Below are 12,556 nucleotides of genomic sequence, written 5' to 3'. Positions count from 1 at the left end.
ATCTGGCTGTCTTTCTCTGAGCTCCAAGCTAGTCAGGGAAGGCCTGGGAAGGCCTTGGACAAGAGACTTTCATGAAACACTTGTGCTATTGACTAGCATCCCAGCAGGTAGCTAGTGGAAGCTAGCATCCCAGCAGGTAGCAGTGGAAAACTACTTCTCTGGTGCCGTCAGGAGTGATGCAATCTGTGCTCATCAAGTTGAGCCTGACTCAAAGGCAGCTTGACCTTATCCAGGCATGTCAAACTGCTGGCCCGTGGGCCAGATGCACCCCATTGCCGGCAGTGGGGGAAAAAGTCGCGATACATTGTGCAACGTCACGTGACGTCACGAGTTTGACATGCCTGCCTTAGTCAGAAGATAATAAACATTGCAGAGTGATGTCAGTCTAAAGGAGGCTTTGCTCAACACTGTTTCTAGTGTGATGCAAAAGAACCTAGACTTCTGCAGCCCTTTGGAGAAACAGCTTTGTTGTTCCTAGCTTTTGTAGGAAAAAGCCTTCTTCGGGTAAGTGCAAACATCTGACTCATCCATTTCTATTGTGTAAGGGCTTGCAAATAAGAAACAAGCACATCTAATTAATTTCTGACAAAGTCCTGCCTACATGTCAGCAAACCTGATGCAATTTCTTGAGCTTTCTTAGCTTCCCCAAATTTTCAGTGCCTTCTCAATACCTTTTCTTTGTTTCTACCAAGCAGAAAGATAGGAGTTCTAGCTAGACCGTTTAAAAGACTCAACGTGAGAAATGCTTTTAGAAGTTGAAGCCATTTTTGTGCTTCTATGCCAGCTTTCTCCAAGTTGGGGTAATCCAGATCTCTTGGGATTGCTGGGATGGCTGGGGATTTAAGGACCCAGAGGTCTTTGCATACATGGAAAGCCTGGAGAAAGTTGTTTTAGGCCCTTTCTCCTACTGTGTTGCTCTGTGAGATCTGACATACCTGGTCCTCCAAAATGGAGGGAAGGGGAGAGAGGAATAATCTCTTACAAGAATGACTTACTGGCTGCATAGCTGTTTTTCGGCATTACGCTTTTGCGCACAGGGAGAGTATTGGAGTAAGAGTCACTCAGTTGCTTTTGAGTTTGTGGTGGGGATAAGGACTTCGGCTGAGGAGGCTTTCGGTCAGACCAATGGCTGTAATCTTCACCTTCCGAGCCTGAAACGCCATTCATTACTGGAATGGTCTCTTGTGCAGACATTCGCTGGAGAAATAGTGAGGGGGGGGAGAGGGAGAGAGAAACACAAATAGGATGCTCTTGATACAAACGTTTGTTTTGCACAACCGTTCTGCCTTGTTCACAGAATATTATAGGTAGTCTACATCGTGCTGCCCTCTCATTTTTCCCACCACTTCCTCCTTATTTTTTATTTTTATTTTTCCTGGCAGAAAGCTGGAAAGAACAATTACCGATTAAGGAGGAAAAGATGGAGCACAGTGTCTTTTTTGACTGGCAGACTGTGGAAATAAGTGGTCCCATCAAATGGCTTAAACCTGTACCGGTAGTCCTTGACTTACAACCATTCATTTAGTGACCATTCAAAGTTACAATGCCACTGGAAAAAAGTGACCGGTTTTCAAACTTAACAACTGTTGCAATATCCCAGTGGTCATGTGATCTATATTCAGATGCTCAGCAACTGGCATGTATTTATTTATTTATTTATATTTAAATTTAAATTTATATACCGCCCTATTCCCGTAGGACTCAGGGCGGTTTACAGGGAAAATTAAAAGTTAAAATACATCATATACAATTAAAAACGATTAAAACTAAGATTAAATTAAATTAATTAATGGTTGCAGTGTCCCAGGATCATGTGATCACCTTTTGTGACCTTCTGACAAGTAAAGTCAATGTGGAAGCTGGATTACCTAACAACGGGGCTACTAACTTAACAACTACAGTGATTCACTTAACAACTGTGGCAAGAACAGTCGTAAAATGGAGTAAAACTCACTTAACAACTGCCTTGCTTAGCAACAGAAATTTTGGGCTCAGTTGTGATCTTAAGTCGAGGACTACCTGTAACATGATATCAAACCATGGCTCTTCTTGAGCTAGCTTGAAGATATTCAACTTTGCCTAGAAGGACATGCCAAAATGTACCACACCAGGATATACCACTTACCAGGATATACTACACTGTATAATATCTGCCAGAGTACTGTGAGTTCAGTTTCTTTGAGCTCAGGTTTGCAAATCTGTGTAACTTAGAATTTCTTCACACAGTTCATGGCCAGCCTGCCCCAGATGTTATCATATTACAGGTGTAGAACTGGACTGAATAAATGGGTTTTGGACAGCAGCTGGGGAAATCATCAATGCAAGTTAATGAAAAGAAAAACCAAAGAGCCTTGAATTGCGTAAGTCAGGGGTGTCAAACTGCCAGCCCACGGGCCGGATGCGTTATGCCAAAAACGCGCCCACCCCATTGCCAGCAATGGGGGAAAAAATCATGTTACGTCTGGCAACATGTCACGTGACGTTGCAAGTTTGACACCCAAAGTGCAAACCCAAACACTTCAATTGGAGGAAGCGTAAGTTCTCTTAATCACCCAATTTTCCTATGGCCACGAAATTCAGCTTTTGAAGACTGATGTACATTTGGAACACAGTCAGTTACTGACTTGTGCAAGTTTAGCAGCCATGTATTAACAGATTTCAGCTCCGGTGCCTCGTTTTTCAAGAATGAACAAAAAAGGCTGCCTGAGAGGCTTCTTATGACAACATATTTTAAATTGCATTTTAATTATTTATCGTAGCTTAATATACTGCTTTCAGTGTACACTTAAAATTTAAAACTGAGACATTAAAACAGTGAAAAGGCCAATTAAAATTTTCCCCAAAGCCTAAATTGTAGATTGCCTGGCTCCAATGCCCAGCTTCCTAAAACAGACCAGGTGGGGCCAATCTTGGTCTCAAGGGGATAAAGCTATTCCCAAGTGATGGAAGAGCAGCAAGAACATCTCATTTGCACCTCCACCTGTCTTGTCTCTTGAAGGGAAAATAATTAAAGCATTCCCTCTCATCTTGAACATCCAGGATAGGCCAATTCTTTCTTTCCAAAAGTTAACGTCCTGAAGGTAACTGGGAGCTAATCCAAGTATGTAAATACCACCACCAATTGGGTTAATACAGGACTCTGAAGTGTGCTTGGAAACCTGCTGGCCACAAACACAAATCCTGCAGAACTGGTGTGATACTGCTGTGGTGGTTGCTTTCTGCAGTTTCTCAGTAGTCTTGAAAGCCAGTAGTCATGTACAGCAGTTGCAGGAGTTGTGAATTTATGAGTTGTCAGGCTGCTACCTCAAAAGGGGCCATTTTAAAATCTAATGATGCTGTTAGCCTCCTTAGCTCTGTAGGGAGTACACTCCAATGACTGGGGCAGCAACAAAGAAGGCTTGAACTCAAAATGCCACCAGATGAGTTTGCCTCCTTAGATGATGGCAAACTCCCTCAGATGATCATAGTAAGCATGAAGGTTCAAACAGAAAAAAGGGCTCAAATTGCTTTGTTAGGCTTTTGTGGTAATGACTAGCACTTCATATTTTGCCTAGAAATGAACCGGCATGTTTATATTCTACAGAATAAGTGCAGTGGAACCTATTTTTCTTGCCAAAAAGATGTCTTTCAAAGATGCAATCTTAATTCAAAAACACTCCATGTTTTGTACCTGAACAAAATAAAACCACATACCCAAAGCTCTATGGAAATTTTTAAATGTGCAACAGTCATTTTAACTGCTTTAAACTAAATCAAAATCTACATCAGTTTTAATTCTGGTCCCTTTACCTTTAGAAGTGTGTAGCTTCCAAGGTGCCAGTGAAAGGACCACTGTAGCTTTGACTCAGAAAATGTTACATGCCCTAGTGCCAAGTCTACATCTTTCCGTTGAAAGATGAATTATGACATCTCTTCCCAATTTATCAATCCATCCTATACTTACTCCTACAAAGGGTGCCAGCTCTGGTGGGACTGGGAGAGGTTTGGCACCAGGTATAGGGTCTGAGATGATGAGATTTGACTTGGATGTTGATAGAGGTGTAGCCATAATTGAGCCATTGCTGCTGAGGGCCATCTGCTGCATAAGCTGGAGAGCACGGTCTGGGATCTTGTTGGGATCCGAACAAGATTGTTGCCATAATGGGAGCTTCTGTGTCAAGATATCTTTTCCCTGAAAGTTGTCAAAATGAGAGAGAGAGAGAGGTCAGAATGTACGAAATACCCAAGGAAGATTTTAATTCAAAGATGGAACAAATACCCAAACATAACTTTCCTGAGAATGGAACTGGGACATTAACTGGCCAATGATTTTTTTGATTCTAACAGAAATTAAACTATTGTAACTTTGTAATTTACATAGATTGACTAGGTTTATTTGTCAGTTATTCAGTTAGAGGAGGGAAAAAAAAGCTAATCTGGTATTGGTGCATCACTGCTTTGAAACTGTTCTCTGAGGCAACTTCTCAGGTAAAGTGTCAGAATCCATTTATATCACATTTCATAATTGTATAGGTAGAACAACGTGCTATTACTGGGGATTCTGCCATCCCTCCGAGGGGGGGGGGGAGAGGATGGTTACTAAAGCGATTTTCAAACAACAGGGGATGTTTTAACGGGGGAAGGGAGGGGGACAGACAGATATGGTTTGTGTCTTCATTTACAACTGAAAAAAGGGAAGCAATAAACCAAAAACCAAGGAGAGTTCCCTTTCCCATGGAAGAACCTGACACCTAGCAACTGACGACAGCCTGACCAAATGGATGAGGGGAGGGGCTGGAATGGGAATGGTTTATATAGGATTGAAATGTAACTTTTCTCAGATTCCGTCTTGTATTCCCACAATCAATTCCTTCCTAGTAAACATTTTCCTTTTGGACTAAACTTGCATCCAAGAGTTCTTATTTCCTAAGATGTGGATTGAGGTGGGTCCTGACAGTAGACGGAATCTGCTTTAAGAGTCAACCTGGAAGGGAAAACCTTACCGGGGGACTTTGCAACAAATACAAATGTCTGGCGACGAAGCAAGAGAGGAGGGAAGCCCCATGGAGGGGGAGTCTTCCCCCCAAATGGAATCCCAGAGACAATGGGAAACTGAAGCAGCATATTCCCCCGGGGAAGAAGCGGTGGAGCAGTACGACCGAAAACCCCGGTGGTCGATGGGCGTTGGAAGGAAAAGTGAGTGGGAAAAGGCTTCGGGAGAAAAGACCCTGAGGCGTAGTAACCACCAACCAGAATGGAGGCAAGAGATGGAGAGTTCCCTGCACGCCAGCGAGGAGGAGCGGATCCTGGAAAAGGCCATTGATCTGATGAAAGCAACCCTGAGTTCACTGAGGGAGGAGAGAGCTGAAAATCGCAACCGAGGCAGCGCCTGGGGACGCAACTGGAAAGGTAACGGAGGGGATCCAACACCTGAAACCCCGGGGCCATCCAATGGAACAGGAATTGCTGCCTCAGCAGTACCCACCCACCCCCCCAGAACCACAGATGGGGACCAGGATGAGGAGCGATACCGGCCACGGCGCAGACAACGCTCCAGCCAAAGACTCCCGCCCCTGGAAGTCAAATTCAAGGGGGAGCCATCACGACTGGGATTTTTCCTAACCCAAGTCCTCAGCTACATGGAAGAGTATGGACGGGACATCCCCAGTGACAAAACACGCATCCGAATTGTGCAATCTGCCCTGGACGGGATGGCTGCAGACTGGGTGGTGAACTTGCATGACTCCAACGCCCCAGAACTCAACGACTTCAACCGATTCATGTCATCTTTGAGGCGACGGTTCGAGGATCCTTTGGCTGACCGTAAGGCCCGGGAGAGAATCAAAACGGTGAGGCAGGGCAGGCGAACAGTGGCTGATTATACCCAAGAATTCCGAGCCATTGCCAGCAAGCTGAACTGGCCAGAAGACATCCTCCTTAGCCATTTCAAAGACGGTCTGAACTACGACCTGTATGATGCTTGCCTGCCTCGAGGAGACCCACCCCACCTCGACGACTGGTACATCCTGGCGGAGGAAGTGGAAATAGACCTACTGAAGAGACACCGCAGAGGAAAACCATGGGGCCGCCTGCCACCCGAGCAAACACGCGAGGGGGAAAAACCACCAGCCACAGCCAAAAAATCAACAAGTTGTTTCAACTGCGGGAGAGAGGGCCACCGTGCTGCAGAATGTCGTTCAAAAGCCCCCCCCCGAAAACCAGAGGCATCATCCTCCAAGAAGCCGGGGAAGCCCCAAGGCAACACAAAAGAATCTTCCATGAAGGGGACAGAGGCTGTAGAGTCCACAATTCCTGCCAGGAACTGGGACTGGACTCCGGCCTGCACCGCAGGGACGGTGGACAACTCGGAAGACAGCTCAGAGGGAGAACCATTGGTAAGTGGACCCCTTCCACCCATGCTTAAGACAGTGACTATATTAGCTTCCCCTATGCCTGAAGCAGCCAAAATAAAAGCTCTGATAGACTCTGGGTGCATCCGCTGCCTTATCAGCCCAACGCTGGTGGAGAGATTGAGCATCCCAGTGAGGAGGCTAAAACATCCAATCTCTTTTAGTCAATTAGATGGGACAATAGCAGGGGGAGGACCAGCCACCCTAGCCACTTTACCAATCCACCTATCACTGGGGCCCCATGAGGAGGACATAACGTTTATAGTGGCCCCAGGCATGGAATGCCCAATGATCCTAGGACTGGAATGGCTGAAGAAATGGAACCCCGGGATAAACTGGAGGACAGCAGAACTCAACTTCCCAAAGGGGGGGCAGAAGAACGTAGACTCCAAAAGCACCCCCCCAACCCAGAGGGAGGAGACAGCAGCAGTGGGGAAAGAGAAGGGATTACCAGAGATACCAGAGGAATACAGGGACCTGGCTGAGGTTTTCAGTGAGGAAAGAGCAGATGAGCTTCCCCCCCACCGCCCCACAGACTGCACCATAGAATTCAAACCTGGGGCAAAACTCCCAAAACCCAGGATGTATGCCATGAGCCCAAGGGAAATGGCAGAAATGGAGAGATTCATAAAGAAAAACTTAGAAAGAGGATTTATTGAGCCTGCCAAACCCAAAGTGGCCGCCCCGGTTCTGTTCAGGGAGAAGAAGGATGGATCCTTTCGTTTGGTTGTGGACTATAGAAATTTGAACACAATTAGTGAATGTAATCTGTACCCCCTTCCCCTAATGAAGGATATGTTATCCCACCTATCGAAAGGAAAGATTTTTACCAAACTAGACCTGAGGGAAGCATACTACCGAATTAGGATTAAGGAAGGAGACGAATGGAAGACTGCATTCAACTGCCCAATGGGGTGCTATCAATTCAAAGTATTGCCATTCGGACTGCAAGGGGCACCCGCAGTCTTTATGCAATTAATTAATGACGTGCTGAGAGAGCACCTATATAAGGGGGTCCTGGTTTACCTCGATGACATCCTTATCTTCACAGAAACTAAAGAGGAACATATCAAACTAGTCAGAGCAGTCCTGAAGAAGTTGCGAGCTGCCCACTTATATGCTAAATTATCGAAGTGTGAATTCCATCAGGAAAAAATCGACTACCTGGGATATCGCATATCTCCAGAGGGCATCGAAATGGACCCTGAGAAGGTCAGAGCAGTACTAGAGTGGGCACCCCCCCGCACACGGAAGCAATTGCAAAGTTTCCTGGGGTTTGCAAACTTCTACCGCCAATTCATCCCCGCATTTGGCCAAATAGCCATGCCCCTCACAAATTTGTTGAAAACGAAGGGGGGGTCACCCGTGAAACCCAGCCAGCCTCTGAAATGGTCAATGGAATGTCAAGCAGCATTTGAGAGGCTAAAGAGACTTTTTTCTGCTGAACCTGTCCTAAAACACCCAGATCCCGACAAACCTTTTGTAATACAGGCAGATGCGAGTGATGTAGCGGTAGGAGCCGTACTATTACAAGAAAATGATGGGGGGACATTGCAACCATGCGCATACACATCCAGAAAACTCACAGAAACAGAACAACGCTGGCCAATATGGGAAAAAGAGGCATTCTCGCTGAGGTGGGCATTACTAACATGGCGCCAATTTTTAGAAGGAAATAAAATACCTTTCCAGGTCTGGACAGACCACAAAAATTTGGAAGCACTAAAAACGCCCAGGAAGCTCACTCCTAAGCAAGCCCGCTGGTCCCAACATTTTCACCGATTCAATTTCACTCTCAAACACTTACCGGGGGGAAAGAACTTCCTTGCAGATGCATTATCCCGCATGCCCCAATATAACAGCACAAGAGTTACTGACTTTAAACCACTTGTACCGGAACAACAACTGGCAGCACCAGTCACCACCAGGGCACAAGAAAAAATGAAGCCGAAGGTAGATAGCCAAACTGGAATAGAATTCAGGAAATCTTTGGAAAGTGATGAATGGTTCCAGAAAAATAAACATGTGTGCACAATTAAAGATGGACTACCGTGGGTGGGGGAGAAGCTATATATACCTGCCACACAGAGAATCAATTTCATGCAACTGTGCCATGATACAAAATCAGCAGGACACTTTGGCTTTGTAAAAACCTTACACTTAACTAAAAGGCAATTTTGGTGGCCATCTATGAAAAAGGACATAGAAAGCTATGTGGGTAGCTGTCAAATTTGCGCGATGGCCAAAAGACTGCAAGGGAAACCGCCAGGTCTGTTACAACCGGTGGCAAACCCCTCAGCCCCATGGAAAGAAATAGCCATGGATTTTATCGTAGAACTGCCTGAAAGTAATGGAAACACCGTAGTCTGGACTGTCACAGATCTGTTCTCTAAGCAAGTACACTTCATACCTTGCCAAAAAATCCCGACTGCAAAAGCATTAGCAAAACTTTTTGTACAGCATATTTACAGATTGCACGGGGTACCACAACGCATCATATCTGACAGAGGGGTGCAATTTACGTCGGCATTTTGGAAAGAATTTTTATCCCTCTTAGGAACCACCCAAGGACTGTCATCTAGTCACCATCCTCAGACAGACGGAGCTTCTGAAAGACTTAATAATATACTTGAACAATATCTGAGATGCTATATTAATTTTCAGCAGTCCGACTGGACGGACCTACTGCCTTTTGCAGAAGTAGCATATAATAATGCAGTCCACTCAAGCACAGGTTACACTCCTTTTCAAGTAGCTACAGGCCAGAGTTTCAACCCAATACCAGAACTAACCCCAAAAGAACCGGTTATCCCTGACCTGAAGGAATGGATTGCTCAATTACAAAATACATGGCCAATCGTTAGGAAAGCGTTGGAAGATGCCAGAAAAGCATACAAGACACAGGCAGACAAAAAAAGAACCGATCCCACACCATTTAGGGTAGGAGAGATGGTATATTTATCCACAAAATACCTGAAATCACTCCAACCCTGTAAAAAACTAGGACCAAAATATATTGGACCCTTTCCAATTAAAAGAATCATAAACCCAGTAACAGTTGAATTAGAACTACCCAAAAATCTTAGACGAATACACCCAACCTTCCACTGCAGTCTATTAAAGAGAGAACAACAATCTCCACTACGAGAAAAAATCCCACCACCACCACCCCCCATCATGGTGGAAGGAGAACAACATTTTGAAGTGAAAGAAATCTTAGATTCCAGAAAACACCATGGAACGATACAATATTTAGTGGCATGGAAACACCTCCCCTCCTCAGAAAACGAATGGGTTAACAAACTCCATGTTAAAGCACCCAAGTTGCTTAAGAGGTTTCATACAGAATATCCAAACAAACCAGGCTAACAGTTATATGTTTTCTTTCCCCACAGATGGACTCATCTTTTTTCTGAAAGGAGAGCCGAATGTCAGAATCCATTTATATCACATTTCATAATTGTATAGGTAGAACAACGTGCTATTACTGGGGATTCTGCCATCCCTCCGAGGGGGGGGGGGAGAGGATGGTTACTAAAGCGATTTTCAAACAACAGGGGATGTTTTAACGGGGGAAGGGAGGGGGACAGACAGATATGGTTTGTGTCTTCATTTACAACTGAAAAAAGGGAAGCAATAAACCAAAAACCAAGGAGAGTTCCCTTTCCCATGGAAGAACCTGACACCTAGCAACTGACGACAGCCTGACCAAATGGATGAGGGGAGGGGCTGGAATGGGAATGGTTTATATAGGATTGAAATGTAACTTTTCTCAGATTCCGTCTTGTATTCCCACAATCAATTCCTTCCTAGTAAACATTTTCCTTTTGGACTAAACTTGCATCCAAGAGTTCTTATTTCCTAAGATGTGGATTGAGGTGGGTCCTGACATAAAGCATATCTGAGAAATACAGATAGAATGAAATTGGCTAAGATTCCCTTTTTTATCCTTTTAGGTCCACTGTAAAAGGGGGTAAATCATAAAGGGAGAAAATGATATTTTCCATACTCAATCAATCAGCTTTCACTGTTCAGGGTTGGAGAAGTCTTTATTATTGTCTCATGAATCTAAACGCAGGAGAGGAGAGGACAGAAGAGGACTGGACTGGACTTCTGATCTGCTCAGAGAGGTTCATATATATTAGGCCTGTTACTAGTTAGGATACCAAAAATACGAACAGAGCCAAAGAAATGGACTAGAACTAGTTGTGGTAATTTAGTTTTTTTTTAAAAAGGAAATTATTTCACACTGGACATTTGTCAACCTCAGGCAACTGCAAGATCCCCTTTCTTTAATTCAAATTCACCAAAATTTTATAATAAACTAAAGAAACACAATAATAGCCACGTTGATAATTGCTTACTTATGGACCAGATAAACATTTAGGTAAAGGTAAAGGTAAAGGTTCCCCCGCACAGGTGTGCTAGTCATTTCCGACTCTAGGGGCCGGTGCTCATCTCCGTTTCAAAGCCGAAGAGCCAGCGCTTGTCCGAGGACGTCTCCGTGGTCATGTGGCCGGCATGACTAGATGCCAAAGGCGCACGGAACGCTGTTACCTTCCCACCGTAGTGGTTCCTATTTTTCTACTTGCATTTTTACGTGCTTTCGAACTGCTAGGTTGGCAGAAGCTGGGACGAGTAACAGGCGCTCACTCTGTTACGCAGCACTCGGGATTCGACCCGCCAAACTGCCGACCTTCTGATTGACAAGCTCAGCCTCCTAACCCACTGAGCTACCGCGTCCCTTTAGGGATAAACATTTAGCTCTTTTTAAAGGCAACTTATTTTCTTTAGGGTAGAAGTAGTTTTAAATATAAAGCAAGAAAAGAGAACAGGGAGAACGAAGAGCTTATGTTTGTGTCACTGGGCTTCAGCAGCCTCCCTTCCAACTTAATTCCTGAGAACAATTCAGCTTGCTTCCCCTCCAGGAGCTGTGACCTGATTAGGGAAGTTGAAATCTTGGAAGCCTCCATTCACGCACTTAGCACATGCAGACATTTTAATTTAGCACAGCTGTAAAGGCATAGATACAATGAACCATGTGATACAAGGAAAATACTCCAATCCTCAAATGGCGTCAAGCAAAATTAAAATCCTTCCCAAATGCAAAAGGAGCCAGCTCTATTTTTTTAGATTTAACACAGGTACTACATGTTCACCTTGAAAAGAAACTCAGAGGAATCACAGTTGAGAAATTCTCTTCTGTAGGGAATGTACTCTTCTCTTCTTGAAGCAACACAGGCGCTACCAAAATGTTGTAACTAAACAACTTGAGAAAGGAAAAGAAACCGGAAAGCCAGGACTTGCACAGTACACCTCTGTGCATTTCTCCATCTAAGAAGTCCCACTCCTTCTTCCCACTCTGAAAAAAGGCGTTTTAGTCCAGTGGTTGTTCAGAAGTTGTTTTTTCCAGACACCTTCTCCTTAATTAACTGAGTATGAGTTATCAAAAGACAGTGGTCTGACCTGACATTGCTTTCAGGAATATACAGTGTTGATGTGAGCCAAAAGATCTAATGTAAGATCTCCTTGAGGAAAACATTTAATACTGAGCTACAAGTGGGAAATCCTTGAGGAAAATGAATGAGCAGGGATATAAAAATGTGCCCAGGTTTTCACATCAATTCCTTTCTCTTTTCTTGCTCTCTTCTATCACTGGATAGAAATCACACGGACACGTCTTCCTGAGCGGCAGCCTGTGAGAGACTCCTTCCAAATATACACATTCAAACCAAGTTGCAAGCCTTGCATCCCCAATTTTAATTTCCTGATCAGCAAAGTCTTTGTGAGTGGTTCTGAAAAAACTGTTTGAAAGAGCAGCATATAAAACGTGGGTGTTCTGGGGCAAAAGGGATGTTGAAAAAAGACATGTAGCTAAGGGGACAATACATCCTCACAGAAACATTTACATCAATAAACTCGCTCTTTCTCAACATTACTGCCCAAGCAGAGTGGCTCACTGCCTCCTTTCTCCTCTCGTAGCAGCTGAAGATTTAGCACAACCATTAGGGGCAAAAGGTAAGCAGGAACTGGTACACATGGGCAACTTCTTTAGGGGAAAAACCCCACCAAAACTGATTGCTTAGTGCTGTACATCCCCCAGGATGTCCCCAAAGTGCCTAAGCTGCATAGGCCAGCTGCTCCACAGCAACCATGCTATCTGAAAG

The 12,556-nt window shown here is 44.5% G+C and overlaps 1 protein-coding gene across 4 annotated transcripts in view; it reads right to left on the bottom strand.

Annotated features, from left to right (window-relative positions):
• Positions 1 to 12,556, bottom strand: part of BAIAP2 (BAR/IMD domain containing adaptor protein 2) — a 189,762-nt gene that overhangs the window by 29,624 nt on the left and 147,582 nt on the right. For all 4 annotated transcript variants that reach the window (XM_083354440.1, XM_083354443.1, XM_083354441.1 and 1 more), the window contains exons 8-9: positions 3,944 to 4,171; positions 996 to 1,197 (exon numbers count right to left, since the gene is read on the bottom strand). In XM_083354440.1, the coding sequence (XP_083210566.1) occupies positions 996 to 1,197; positions 3,944 to 4,171 (430 nt within the window). The remainder of the gene's footprint in view (positions 1 to 995; positions 1,198 to 3,943; positions 4,172 to 12,556) is intronic.

Source organism: Vipera ursinii, assembly GCF_947247035.1.
Source record: "Vipera ursinii genome assembly, chromosome: 2".
Classification (NCBI taxonomy): Eukaryota; Metazoa; Chordata; class Lepidosauria; order Squamata; family Viperidae; genus Vipera; species Vipera ursinii.
This window is presented reverse-complemented; position numbering and strand designations above follow the sequence as displayed.